Source organism: Erpetoichthys calabaricus, chromosome 11, assembly GCF_900747795.2.
Source record: "Erpetoichthys calabaricus chromosome 11, fErpCal1.3, whole genome shotgun sequence".
Classification (NCBI taxonomy): domain Eukaryota; kingdom Metazoa; phylum Chordata; class Cladistia; order Polypteriformes; family Polypteridae; genus Erpetoichthys; species Erpetoichthys calabaricus.
Window position 1 is genome coordinate 321,075 of NC_041404.2, and position 13,218 is coordinate 334,292.

Consider the following 13,218-nt stretch of genomic DNA (forward strand, 5'->3'; position numbering starts at 1 on the left):
ATGATATTCCTGCTCTCTGAAAATTTAGAATTTATATCAAGTATTTATTTATATCAAGTATTTATCTTGGCATTCTAAATGTTCAGAGAGCATGAATATAATGTGAATGGATTCTGTGCAGCGATCGCTGCCGGTGCCTCCTCTTTGTGCAGAAGAAGTCAGTTTAAGGAGCTCGGGGAACACTTAACACAAAGCATTTAATGTGCTATATAACTTATGATGGGGTTTGAGAAAATCTAGTAAATTGACAAAGTACGAGAATAAAGTCAACATGTCGTCACAATATTACACAGTGCCCAGGTACATTACACTGTATTGAAAACAAATAAAACAAGTACAACTTGGCTTGCAGTATTATCCAGTAGTATAGAAACAGTATTTACACATCTGACCTTTTAAAACTAAAGCATCTCCAGGCGACAGACGTGACTCATTTTTTTCGGCTCTGTCCATTTTCACCGCGCGGCATACCTATGCTACCGCCCACTATTTGATGGTGTAGCAGTGAAAAAGAGCCCTAGTGCAACAAATCTGTGTTTAGCGATGTAGCAGTGAAAAAGGTCCCCACTTGAACAGTTTCCCGCTGCGCCATGTTCCGAACGTCGTTTAGGCAATTTAAACCGGTGCTGCGGTATAAGAAAAATCCATATCATAAAAAAAATAAAAAACGGTTTTCGGTATGAACCGGTATACCGCCCAGCACTAGTTCCATGTATAATTCGTTATAGTGGTTCTTCAGATGGGTAATTAGAATTAAATCTTTCAATATCACAAATTTAAAGTCCCTGCGCATTCTCATTTTTGTAGGCAGAGCAGATAGCAACTATGTTGTCTTCATTTTTCACGGAAAAGTATGACCACACAGCTGACATGTTGCTTTACTAACGATATCTGCCCAATGAGTAAACACGTGTAGTGCTCCTGTCAGTAAAACTAGGAAACCCCCCCTTTTTTTATTTATTTATTTTTTATGAGCGCAAGGGGCTGTGCTTGCATGCATGGTTTTTTTGCATCATAATGTCCACCTCACTGAACAATGAAACCAACATTTAATTTTTTAGTGAACTGACAATGTTGATAAGCCTGAATTATTTCGGTTGGCAGTATTGGTTGAAATGTACACATCTGACCGATTTCGATGTTGTCATTTTTAATGAACATCGGCCAATAGTACAGTTTCCGATAGATCATGCATCTCTAGTCTCAATACATATGTCTGTTTTCCAGTCTTTTGCTCCATTTGCAAAAAGCATGCATTTTTTTGCTAAAATACTACTGACCGTTGCTTCCAGGAAAGGCTTCATTCACAGTAAATAAGAAAGGTACATTCCTATAATTCTGGACCTTAATAGTGGGACTCTTGACCCGTGAGTAAAGGTGAGAGGCTTGTAGTAACATAAATATATTAGCAAAAAAATGCATGTTTGCTGCAAATGGGCCAGGGGGTTTGGGATGGTGATTGTCTGCTGTTAAGGGGTCAATGGCTAGCCATAATGAAAGTTTGTCTTTCAAGCTTATTTACTAGTAGATGTGGGTGCAGCCATGAAATTGATAGGTAAAGCAGTGCAGTGACGGTTTGTGAATCCTGTGCCCCTCTGTGGTAGTGAAGCCGGTAGTTAATACTTTTGAATGAAGTTTTTGATTTTTCTGTTGGTTCCACTCCTGGTCCCCATTCTCACTTATGATCCTTAGTAAACGTGATAAAGTAAACGCAAGGCAGCTGCTGTTAGGGGGTTTTTGACGGAATGAATTTTAAGAATAAAATGTGACCGTGTGAACCTGACACTAGAGTGTGCACTTGAAATCACCATTAAAAGTTGACTGCAGCATGCAATGGAGACTGAAAGCTCTCAGCATGAAGTTAAAAAAAGACAGCTTGAAATCAGGTTCTGCGTATGATTTTGGGGCTCAGTTTTCTGGACAAGGAGAGTTCTTTTCTTGCCTACTTCTGTATTTCAGATCTGCTGCTTCACTGTATTGTGAAGAGACTGTTTTATGTCACTTGGGCATGTAGTTAAAAAGTTCCGTTTGTGTCTTCTGGGGGTGTAAATGGCACCATATTTCATGAATTGCATTTCTCAACTAGCATGGTAGCTAATCTAATTCCCCAGCAGTATCTTGAGATTGTTGTTGTGGATAAGGTAGCCTGGCCCAGTTTGTCCAGCTCTGTATGTTGCCAGTAGTACCCTTTTGCAAGAAAAGTATATTGAAGTAAAGTGGAACTGTGGTAAAGTGAGGCCCGCGGCTCTTTGGCATCTCTCTATTATAAAAAAAACCTTGGAAGGGAGATGAGACGTGATCTTCTCAGAAGACAATTTGACGTCCTGCAAGAGACACTTCTAACGTTGTGTGAGACAAGGCAGTGAGACAACATTTAAAACAAGTTCACGGACATCTAAGCTAGCAGTTGTTGGAATGCTTTTGGCAGACACGCTTCATGTGCTCCCAGCTCTTAAAACAACAACAACAAGCGACAAGAAGATGACCGCTTCTCCTTAGCTTGCATTAAGTACCCATCCACCCACCACTTCACAATGCGAGCGGCAGAGACACGAAGTGGCAAAAGGACAGCTGCTGTACAAGCTTTTAAATACAGTGCATCCGGAAAGTATTCACAGCGCATCACTTTTTCCACATTTTGTTATGTTACAGCCTTATTCCAAAATGGATTAAATTCATATTTTTCCTCAGAATTCTACACACAACACCCCATAATGACAACATGAAAAAAGTTTACTTGAGGTTTTTGCAAATTTATTAAAAATAAAAAAACTGAGAAATCACATGTACATAAGTATTCCCAGCCTTTGCTCAATACTTTGTCGATGCACCTTTGGCAGCAATTACAGCCTCAAGTCTTTTTGAATATGATGCCACAAGCTTGGCACACCTATCCTTGGCCAGTTTCGCCCATTCCTCTTTGCAGCACCTCTCAAGCTCCATCAGGTTGGATTGGAAGCGTCGGTGCACAGCCATTTTAAGATCTCTCCAGAGATGTTCAATTGGATTCAAGTCTGAGCTCTGGCTAGGCCACTCAAGGACATTCACAGAGTTGTCCTGATGCTACTCCTTTGATATCTTGGCTGTTTGCTTAGGGTCGTTGTCCTGCTGGAAGATGAACCGTCGCCCCCCCCCCAGTCTGAGGTCAAGAGCGCTCTGGAGCAGGTTTTCATCCAGAATGTCTCTGTACATTGCTGCAGTCATCTTTCCCTTTATCCTGACTAGTCTCCCAGTTCCTGCCACTGAAAAACATCCCCACAGCATGATGCTGACACCACCATGCTTCACTGTAGGGATGGTATTGGCCTGGTGATGAGCGGTGCCTGGTTTCCCCCAAATGTGACACCTGGCATTCACACCAAAGAGTTCAATCTTTGTCTCGTCAGACCAGAGAATTTTCTTTCTCATGGTCTGAGAGTCCTTCAGGTGCCTTTTGGCAAACTCCAGGCGGGCTGCCATGTGCCTTTTTTTTTACTAAGGAGTGGCTTCCGTCTGGCCACTTTACCATACAGGCCTGATTGGTGGATTGCTGCAGAGATGGTTGTCCTTCTGGAAGGTTCTCCTCTCTCCACAGAGGACCTCTGGAGCTCTGACAGAGTGACCATCGGGTTCTTGGTCACCTCCCTGACTAAGTCCCTTCTCCCCGATCGCTCAGTTTAGATGGCCGGCCAGCTCCGAGTCCTGGTGGTTTCGAACTTCTTCCACTTATAGATGATGGAGGCCACTGTGCTCATTGCGACCTTCAATGCGGCAGAAATATTTCTGTAACCTTCCTCAGATTTGTGCCTCGAGACAATCCTGTCTCGGAGGTCTACAGACAATTCCTTTGACTTCATGCTTGGTTTGTGCTCTGACATGAACTGTCAACTGTGGGACCTTATATAGACAGGTGTGTGCCTTTCCAAATCATGTCCAATCAACTGAATTTACCACAGGTGGACTCCAATTAAGCTGCAGAAACATCTCAAGGATGATCAGGGGATACAGGATACACCTGAGCTAAATTTTGAGCTTCATGGCAAAGGCTGTGAATACTTATGTACATGAACTTTCTCAATTTTTTTATTTTTAATAAATTTGCAAAAACCTCAAGTAAACTTTTTTCATGTTGTCATTATGGGGTGTTGTGTGTAGAATTCTGAGGAAAAAAATGAATTTAATCCATTTTGGAATAATGCTGTTACATAACAAACTGTGGAAAAAGTGATGCGCTGTGAATACTTTCTGGATGCACTATAATTGACACACAGTGCGACAAGCAGAATACGCAGCTTGCCAGCACCAGCAAGCCAGCCTTCTCCTTAGCGTGCGTTCAGCCACCTCCCCTTCACAACGCAAGCAGCGTTATACGTCCTGCGAGAAAGAGATTTAACCACGCCCCGGGGCTGGAAATAAAGGACAAGTACAGTATTGTTTTTACAAAAGTTTTAAAGTAAAAGTGAAAATAATGCATATGTAACAATTCCCATGAAAATAATCTCTTTAAATTGTATATCTGGTAAACCAAACCCGGGGGTGGAGCCCCCTAGTCTTCTTAAAAAATTTTAATTGATGCATTTGGGGCATTGGGTGGATGTGGTAGTGTGGCGAGAGCTGTTTCTGTGTATGATGTGGGAACAGACTTCCCTGCACTTAGTACACAGGTGCAGGATCGCATGTGACCCCAAATTGGCGCGGGGAGCTGCTGATTGCCACATTTGTGCCATGCCCCTTGTTTTAAATGGAAAATGTGAGTGTTGGAGAGGGAGAACAAAAAAAGAGATGAAAGAAAAGAGAAACACAAGGAGGTTAAAGAAAGGAGAGCAGAAAGGCAAGAACTGGAGAGCGAGCCAGTGCAAGCAGACGGCCGGCAGGAAATCCCTCTAGGGAGCATGGTGAACGGTGCCGGTTGGCTGATGGCCCACTCCAGCTGAGTGACCTGAGAGCAGGAGTAGCTGAAGAGCTGCTCAGGGACTCGCCGACGAGAGGCAGCATTGCTGTAGGGAAGTGAGAGGCTCAGAGAAATGGGAGTCTGAGGCTTTGGTATAGTGGCCCAAGCCTAGGAGCAGTGATGAAGGTGGGCTGAACAGCTGGATAGGCGCCTCCTTAGCTGCAAGAGGGCGTATAGGGATAAACTAAGAAGGTGTCTGCTTTAAAGGACTACACCAGGGCTCATGGTTTTTTTAGGGACAGTTTCCTGCTGTGTTTTAACCTTGTTTTAATTGGATTATTTAATTGATTGATTTTAACCTCCACATGGGCATTTATTTATTTATTGCACATTTTGTTGCACTGCACTTTGGGACACTGTTTTGCCCGTTTTTAATAAAACCACTGAGGACCTTATGCATCCCCCCCCTTTGTTTTGTGTGTGTTTTGTTCTCATCTGCCAAGCTCAACCCTTTCATGACTATCGACAGTGTCTGTTTCAAGAGGCTTCCAAACAGGAGTGGGAGCATGGAGTATCCCACAGAGTCAAAGGGACTACCAAGTTTTTCGTCCCCCACCCTTTTTTTCTGCATGGCATGTTGTTATTTCACTGAACTCGGTTTGAAACTTCTCAGTCAGTCATATTCCATACAGTTATTAAAATATTTCCTTGGAAAAATCTGTTTTAAGACATTATGGTCTTGGGCCTGTATTTATCAAGTGTTCCAGAATTACTTTTGGGAATTGCCCTAAAAGTCAGAGTAGGATCTAAGTGTTTCACGTTTGGGAACAAATGATGTCACGACTTCCAATTCACAATTAAGGGTGCAGAGTTGCATGTGTTTGGTGATATTAGCATTAAGGTTATATTTTATTATTAATGGTAACAAGTAGTAGAATGAAAACGTAAGATAGTGTGGTATTGTCGGCTGTATATAGTTGTTTCCAATTTGCTACAACCTCAAGAATAATACTGTAACAAGAACCAAGATGGAAAGAGGCGCACAAGCTGAATGAAAGTAAAGTCAGAAGTTGGGTATGTTTAACAGTGAATCTCCTAGGATTGTTCCTGTATTGTGCCCTAAGCTTGCTGGGATAGACTCCCATGTTTCTCGTGACCCTGTTTAGGAAAATTGATGGATGGATGAGTGGTCCACAGTCATGCTTTCAGAAAGACCACCTTCCTGCTATTATGACCATAGAAAGCTAGTAGCAGCTGCTGAAACTCTGTTGTTCCTGATCATATTCCAGCTTTGCCATGCCATGAAACCCCTTCTTAGATTTTTGAGCAAACTAGGATCATTTTCCTAACTCTGAGACACTTGATAAATATGGTGCCTGTTATGTTGCACATATGCCTGATTTTGTTTTAACTATTAGTTAACTCATATGTTATTTACCAGTATTGACACCTAAATTGCATAAGCTGTGGTGGGTTTTCATTTTAGTGTGTGTTGTGGTTGTTTGTTTTATATTCAAGCCATAACTCCATGAGTGTATGCTGTTTTTAGTTATATTTTCAGTGGTGGTCTTACTACTGTTACATACACACTTTTTTTGTTTTAAAAACCAAGTTCAATTGAATTTGTTTATAATAACTATTCTAGTTTTAATTTGTTTTAAATGATGTGTGGGGCCTTGCATTGTTTGCCGTGCTCATGGGTAATGAATAATTTGTCCATTTACTCACTTAACTGATCATACTGATTTTTTTTCTTTTTTTACATCCTTTTTTGTTACATTGCAGGAAACCTCTTCCTGTTTTTTGCATCTTTTAAGTGCTTATGTTTAGACTCTATATGATCAAGTACAATTGTTTCTTTTATGTTTTGTAAAAAGGGTATTTCACAAAACCAAAGCACATTCTTAGTTATAGGGTACCATTTGCATTGAAGTGTTTGTTTTATATAAAACATCATTCATTTATTTATATAAAACATCATTCATTTATTTAAAGGGCGGGGGGTGCTTATATTTAATCTAAACTTTTGCTAGTGAAGTACACTGTTTTAAAATTGACCACATCAAATTCCCGATTCCACCTAGATAATTGTATCAACATTTTTTTTTTTTTTTACTTTGGTACCTGGCTTGGAAAGTGCATGCATGTATTGATAGATGGCTGCTTGAATAATAGAAACCTAACTGCACACCTCTTTACCTACAAGTATTAAATAGGCCAGCTTACCAACCATTGTACAATGCAAGTTAGACTGAAATGAAATAAAGTATATGGTGATAAAATGCCTTAAAAGTAGTAGTATTTTGTTTATGCACATGGGGAAACTTTGCTACAGTGAAAATATTGCATGTATTGCAAAAAAACAAACGCTTAACTCATCCATTAACCAACATTCAGTGATTGACTAATTTAGGTAGCGAGCAATGTTAGGCTGAGTTTATACTTCACGTGACGCATGCTACAGCAGAATCTCCTGCTGCGCAAGCGTTTTACAGTTTATACTTGCACGTGTACTTTATGTAAATCTGGAGGAATCCAGCAGGTGGCAGTGCGAGATATTATCGCAGTGAGAACAGGTTCAGCTTCTCTGTGTTGTGAATTGCCTGGAACATCCATTAAATTCTGATGACACTTTACCGCAATATCTCTGAAAAGGATGTTCAATGATTAAATCCATCAATCCAGGGATGTGTCCATTCTAGCAAGCATTGGGCACGAGGCAGAAACAATCCCTGGATGGGGCCTCAGCTTGTGCAAGGTGAATATAAGCACACACATACACTGGAGTCATTTTAGCAGCACCAATTCCCCAAATCTGCATATCTTTGGAAGGAAAACCGGAGCACAGTGTGGAAACCCAGCAGGAAAACATGTAAACTCCAAGCAAGGAATACCAGCGACGTGACCCTACGAGACAGCAGTGCTAGCACTCCTGCAACATGTCACCCCCATGTGTGTAATTATTAACGGTATTCATTATTTAAACGAAATTAAAGATCTGTAAAATGTAACATTGTACCATTCATACTTTAATGCATTTCATCATGAAAGTGATAGCAAGTATAAATCTTTAATGTGTTCTGTGTGGTGATCTATTGCTGCTTACCGCTGCTGTCAGGTCAGGAGGAAGTCCAAGAAGCTCGTATCGATTAAAAACTGGGATGATGTTTACAACGGTCTGCTTTAATGAGGAAGTCAACTACAAGGTTAAAGTGGACTTTTCGAGATTAAAGCTGAAATTTCCATTTTAATCACAAAATACACGTTTTCACCATGTCCTTAATTTTTTTCTCTGTGGCTCAAGTACAGCGCTGTACATTATGTTGCTGTTATGAAGTTGCAAAAACAAAAAAATGGTGTGTGAGACTATTAAAATGTATCGTGTCATTACGATCGGGAATATGGCGACGCTTGAATATAAAAGCACCACGAATGCATCTGTATTGTTGGCATTTTGCTTCACCACATCGAAGCGCGCAAATAGTTCCCGTAGGATCCGCATAGAGGCTTTCTGTCAAATGTAGATAGTAAACAGACTGACGTCACATTCCAACTTTTATCACAATGTGCCCCCCAACTTTTTGCTGGTACTGCAACTCACTCATGCGTCACGTTTATTTCTGAAGACCTGCTCAGAGGATGTGTCAAATGAACGCGTGGCAGCCATGATGCGTACGTGTTCTGAGCGTGAAGTATAAACGAGCCCTTAGTGTTGGCTGAAAACATTACTTTAGCAGACTGGCTGGAAAATTTGTATCTGTTTTGGCAACAGATTCCTAATTGTTTTTTTTAAGTTTACAATATTTCTAAGAAAATAAACTTGTCTGAAAAGGAAGTCCTAAAGTTTTTAAGTTGAATCTCTTCTTCCCCCCCCCCCCCCCCCCCCCTTCTCTAGCCCAACTTAACTAATTTAGCAACAGTGCTGTCCTGTGCAGACATCCTTTGTTTAGATTCACTTAGTCATTGGTACATGACAGAATAGCTTTAAACTTTGTTGTGTGGTTCTGCCTTACCAGGTACAGTTACTTTACATCTGCTAATAATGGGGGTTCTCTTTTTGAAATTTCATTTGCTGTGATGTGCCCCTGTTTTGCAATGGGCCAGGATTTTCTCTTCAACTGATACGATTTAGCCTCTAAAGTGGTATTGAATTTGTGCCTATTTTTTATACAATAAAAGGGAGATGTGTTTTTTCAATTTGGGTTGTTTTATTGGAGAATTAAAAAAAAAAAAAAACTGTGTATACAGTACTGGTAAAGTTTTAAAACCTCCCCATTTTTCCAGGTTTTGTTGAAATTTAAGCAGTTCAAGTCCAGTAAATAAATGGAAATAGTTCAACAGAAAGTTGTAAACTTTCAGAGGTTACTACAAAAAATGTGTTTTGTAATTTGCAGGAAAGTACATAGACATTTTTCAACATTGGCATCAGTCCAGAATTCCCAAATTGGTGCATCCCTGAATTGGCCATATGGATAATGTTCAGGTATGCCTGACGATGTTGTCCTGTGAGGCACCTATGTCACAAGTTGTTTACAATCAAACTCCTTTTCAAATTCTCTCATTACTTTGGGTCTGCCAAACCAGTTCCTGCCAGAGTTTCCAAGTTCCTTTTGATGGTGTACTCCTGAACACCTTGGCTTGCTTTGTATTTGGAAATTAATAGACACCTCCCAGGAAGAATTGGGTGAACTTCACAAATCCATCTAAAGCTTGCATAGTCTTAAGAGATATGAACATTTAAAATCTGTAATTGCTGTCACTGAATTGAGTCTGAATACTTGTATGAATGAGAGTTTTCGTGGTGTGTGTGGGTTTTTTTTTTTTTTTTTTAATTTGCAAACTTTCAAAAAAATTGCTTTTTCATTGTGGGTTATGGAAAGTGAAGGAGGTACTTTGTGAAAGTGTTTGTCGTGTTTTAAGATGGATGGGTATATAATATAGTAAAATTAAACCGATCTATATTTTTGGAATGTTGGAATGAGTATCTCCTACAATAATTGCATTTATTTTTCTCCCTTTAAGTCCTTACGTGCTGACCAAAGAAATGGTGATGGAGAAGCCAAGTGCCCTGCTAGTCGGGCGGGAATTCGTCAGACAGTATTACACCCTTTTGAATCAGGCACCAGACTTCCTACACAGGTAAAGTTTTAAATAAAAATTACAAAAAGGTTTCCCTTTTGGGGTCTAATAGTATGAAGTAAAATGTAATGTAGTGTAACAATTCTTGATGTAGGATGAATATTCCTCAGTAAGCTTATGTAAGTGGTGTACAGTCACCACAGTTGTGTTTTTGTTTTTTTTAAAAGGTGACCGTGGAAATGTATCCCAGCTCACTTCCATACAATTTTGCACAACAGGATTACCAACAGCATAGTGAGCCTGCCTAGGTTGACAGAAGATTAAAATAAGCTTAATTCTGCTAACTTTGCTAAAAATGTCCATTGGACATTATAGCACAAAAATATGGCTGTATGCAGAGGAGATTGTGTAAAATACAAAACTAAAGCCATGGTAATGTTCAAGAAGCACAAGTTAAACAATTGTTAGTACAGTAGTACAATAGTTAACTTCTACCCCACCACCATCTAAGAAGCAGTCCCTATGATCATGTGGCTATGAGGTAGAAGGAAATCACTGATGTGGTCAACTATTTCTTAGCAAAATTAGTGCCTCTAATTAACATTTTTGGATCTTCTGCAGAACTGGTGTAAACGGTTGAAAAAGAATGAACAATTATAGGTAGATTGTCCTTTTTAAAATGTGAGGGGGGGTGGGGGGGGGATTCTAAAGAAATTGCCCCAACCTTCATCCTCTGAATTTAAAAAGATCTGCAGTAGTAGTAAGTAAGAGATGAATTTCAAGCCAAGTGCCAGTGTCATGTTTTCCAAAACAACATTTGTTTATGTAGCATGTTTTCATACAAATGATGTAGCTCAAAGTGCTTTAAACAAGATGAAGAAAGAAAAATATAAGAGTAGGCAATACTAAGTACAAAGAGTAAAATAAAGTTGATGGCCAGGGAGTACAGAAAAAACAAACACAAAAAAAAAAAAACCTCCAGAGAGCTGGAGAAAACTAAATCTGCAGGGGTTCCGAAGCCATGAGACCACCCAGCCCCCACTGGTTAAACACCCCATACCCTGCCTCCCCCAGCCTTTTTAATGGTAACAGAGTACTCAAATGTATAATGTTTGAGTTCTTCAAAGCTCTAATACAATTTCAAAATAAAACTGAGGCAGACCAGTCAGGTGGTAGGAAATCAAACCACATTTGCAGGTGGAAGCTCCACACAACTATTACGGTTCTGCCTTTGTCCAGAAAAGTTTTATGACATTAGTCTCGGAAAGTCTTTCTTCCATGGAGTGACCGGGATCTGTTCCTGAATAAGATTAAACACAGTTGTGTAGGGTGTGAAGGGAGCATCCACCTGCAGCTAATGTCACTTCAGTACACATGTACTTTGTCAGCATGCCCATATCGATCAAACAGAGGAAGCTCTGCAGTCTACTTGTCACTTTACACTGTAGGAAAGTAAGTAAATAAATCAAGGTAAATAACATTCAATCTGACTTTTATATAAGTAACATATAGATGTTTCTATACAAAGACCATCACAAAACATAAATCACAAATGGGACTTTGCACAATACCTTGCCAAGCTCTGTAAGCCCTGCTGTTTCTTTGAAGGACACACGTGGGGCAGACTGACTGGCAGAATGACGCCTGACCTGTTGCTGCATCCAAACAGTACAATAGTAACAATAAGAGCAGCTTCTGCTCAAAATGGTAATTCTCAAGGATTTGATCCCGGTACCTCTTGGTTATAAGTCAGCAGTTCTTAATGCTGCACGGTACCTCTTGGTTATAAGTCAGCAGTTCTTAATGTTGCACCACTCAAGATATCCTATCTGTGTGGTACCCTAACCAGATTTATTTTTGTTTGGTTATATTCTTGAATAAAACTTGTTTTGTTACACATGTACCTTTTATATGAAAGTGTTAGTTTGATATTTCGACTTCAGTCTTCACACATTATACACTCCCATGTCAAAATTTTGTCATTAGTACTATAATATGAAAAAAGTTTCTATTTTAGGTATTTGTTCAACATTTCTTGTTTCTCATTTCCTGTCCACCGATCATTGTAGACAAGGAACACACATGAAATGCATGTGAAATGTGAGTAGCTATGAGCATGAGACAAAATCTTGAGATGGACTCATAGTTGGATACAGCGGTTGAAGACATGCATGCAGTGGAATGTGATTTTTAAAATAAATGGCAATTGGCTTGGTTGGAGAAAAATGGGGTGTAAGGACAATGCCCTGGTACTTGGTGTCACACATTTAACAACCTGGTGCTTGGTTTTACACTGTGTAGATACAGTACACAAATGGAAAAGGTAGTGTTACAGTATGGGGTGAATCATGTGTACGTAGCAGATGCTGTATGTGTGATCTCCAGTTTATATCAAGTTTGCCAGTAGTTACAGCTGCCACTTCTGCAGCTGCATTTGCACCAGACAATATGTAACTCAAAAATACTTCGTGCCACATTTACTCCAGAGCATGACCAGTCTTATGTCCTAATTGGGGGGTAGGGGGGGGGAAACTATGTTAATGCCGTGCCTGTTACGTGACTTACTTTGGATGATTGGATAAAAGAAATTGTATGCAAAATAGCTAATGTGTGATTACCTAATGTGTCATACTAAGAAAAGTTGGAATTTACAGCATTTCTGCGATGGATTGTAAAGAGTTGGTTGCCCCCCCCCCCCCCCCCCCTCCAAATATACAGTGGTGTGAAAAACTATTTGCCCCCTTCCTGATTTCTTATTCTTTTGCATGTTTGTCACACAAAATGTTTCTGATCATCAAACACATTTAACCATTAGTCAAATATAACACAAGTAAACACAAAATGCAGTTTGTAAATGGTGGTTTTTATTATTTAGGGAGAAAAAAAAATCCAAACCTACATGGCCCTGTGTGAAAAAGTAATTGCCCCCTGAACCTAATAACTGGTTGGGCCACCCTTCGCAGCAATAACTGCAATCAAGCGTTTGCGATAACTTGCAATGAGTCTTTTACAGCGCTCTGGAGGAATTTTGGCCCACTCATCTTTGCAAAATTGTTGTAATTCAGCTTTATTTGAGGGTTTTCTAGCATGAACCGCCTTTTTAAGGTCATGCCATAGCATCTCAATTGGATTCAGGTCAGGACTTTGACTAGGCCACTCCAAAGTCTTCATTTTGTTTTTCTTCAGCCATTCAGAGGTGGATTTGCTGGTGTGTTTTGGGTCATTGTCCTGTTGCAGCACCCAAGATCGCTTCAGCTTGAGTTGACGAA

General features: G+C 40.0%; 1 protein-coding gene across 2 annotated transcripts in view; it reads left to right on the forward strand.

Annotated features, from left to right (window-relative positions):
- g3bp1 (GTPase activating protein (SH3 domain) binding protein 1) overlaps nt 1-13,218 on the forward strand; it is a 67,402-nt gene that overhangs the window by 16,543 nt on the left and 37,641 nt on the right. For both annotated transcript variants that reach the window (XM_028812630.2, XM_028812629.2), the window contains exon 2: nt 9,893-10,009. In XM_028812630.2, the coding sequence (XP_028668463.1) occupies nt 9,915-10,009 (95 nt within the window). In that variant the 5' untranslated portion in view covers nt 9,893-9,914. The remainder of the gene's footprint in view (nt 1-9,892; nt 10,010-13,218) is intronic.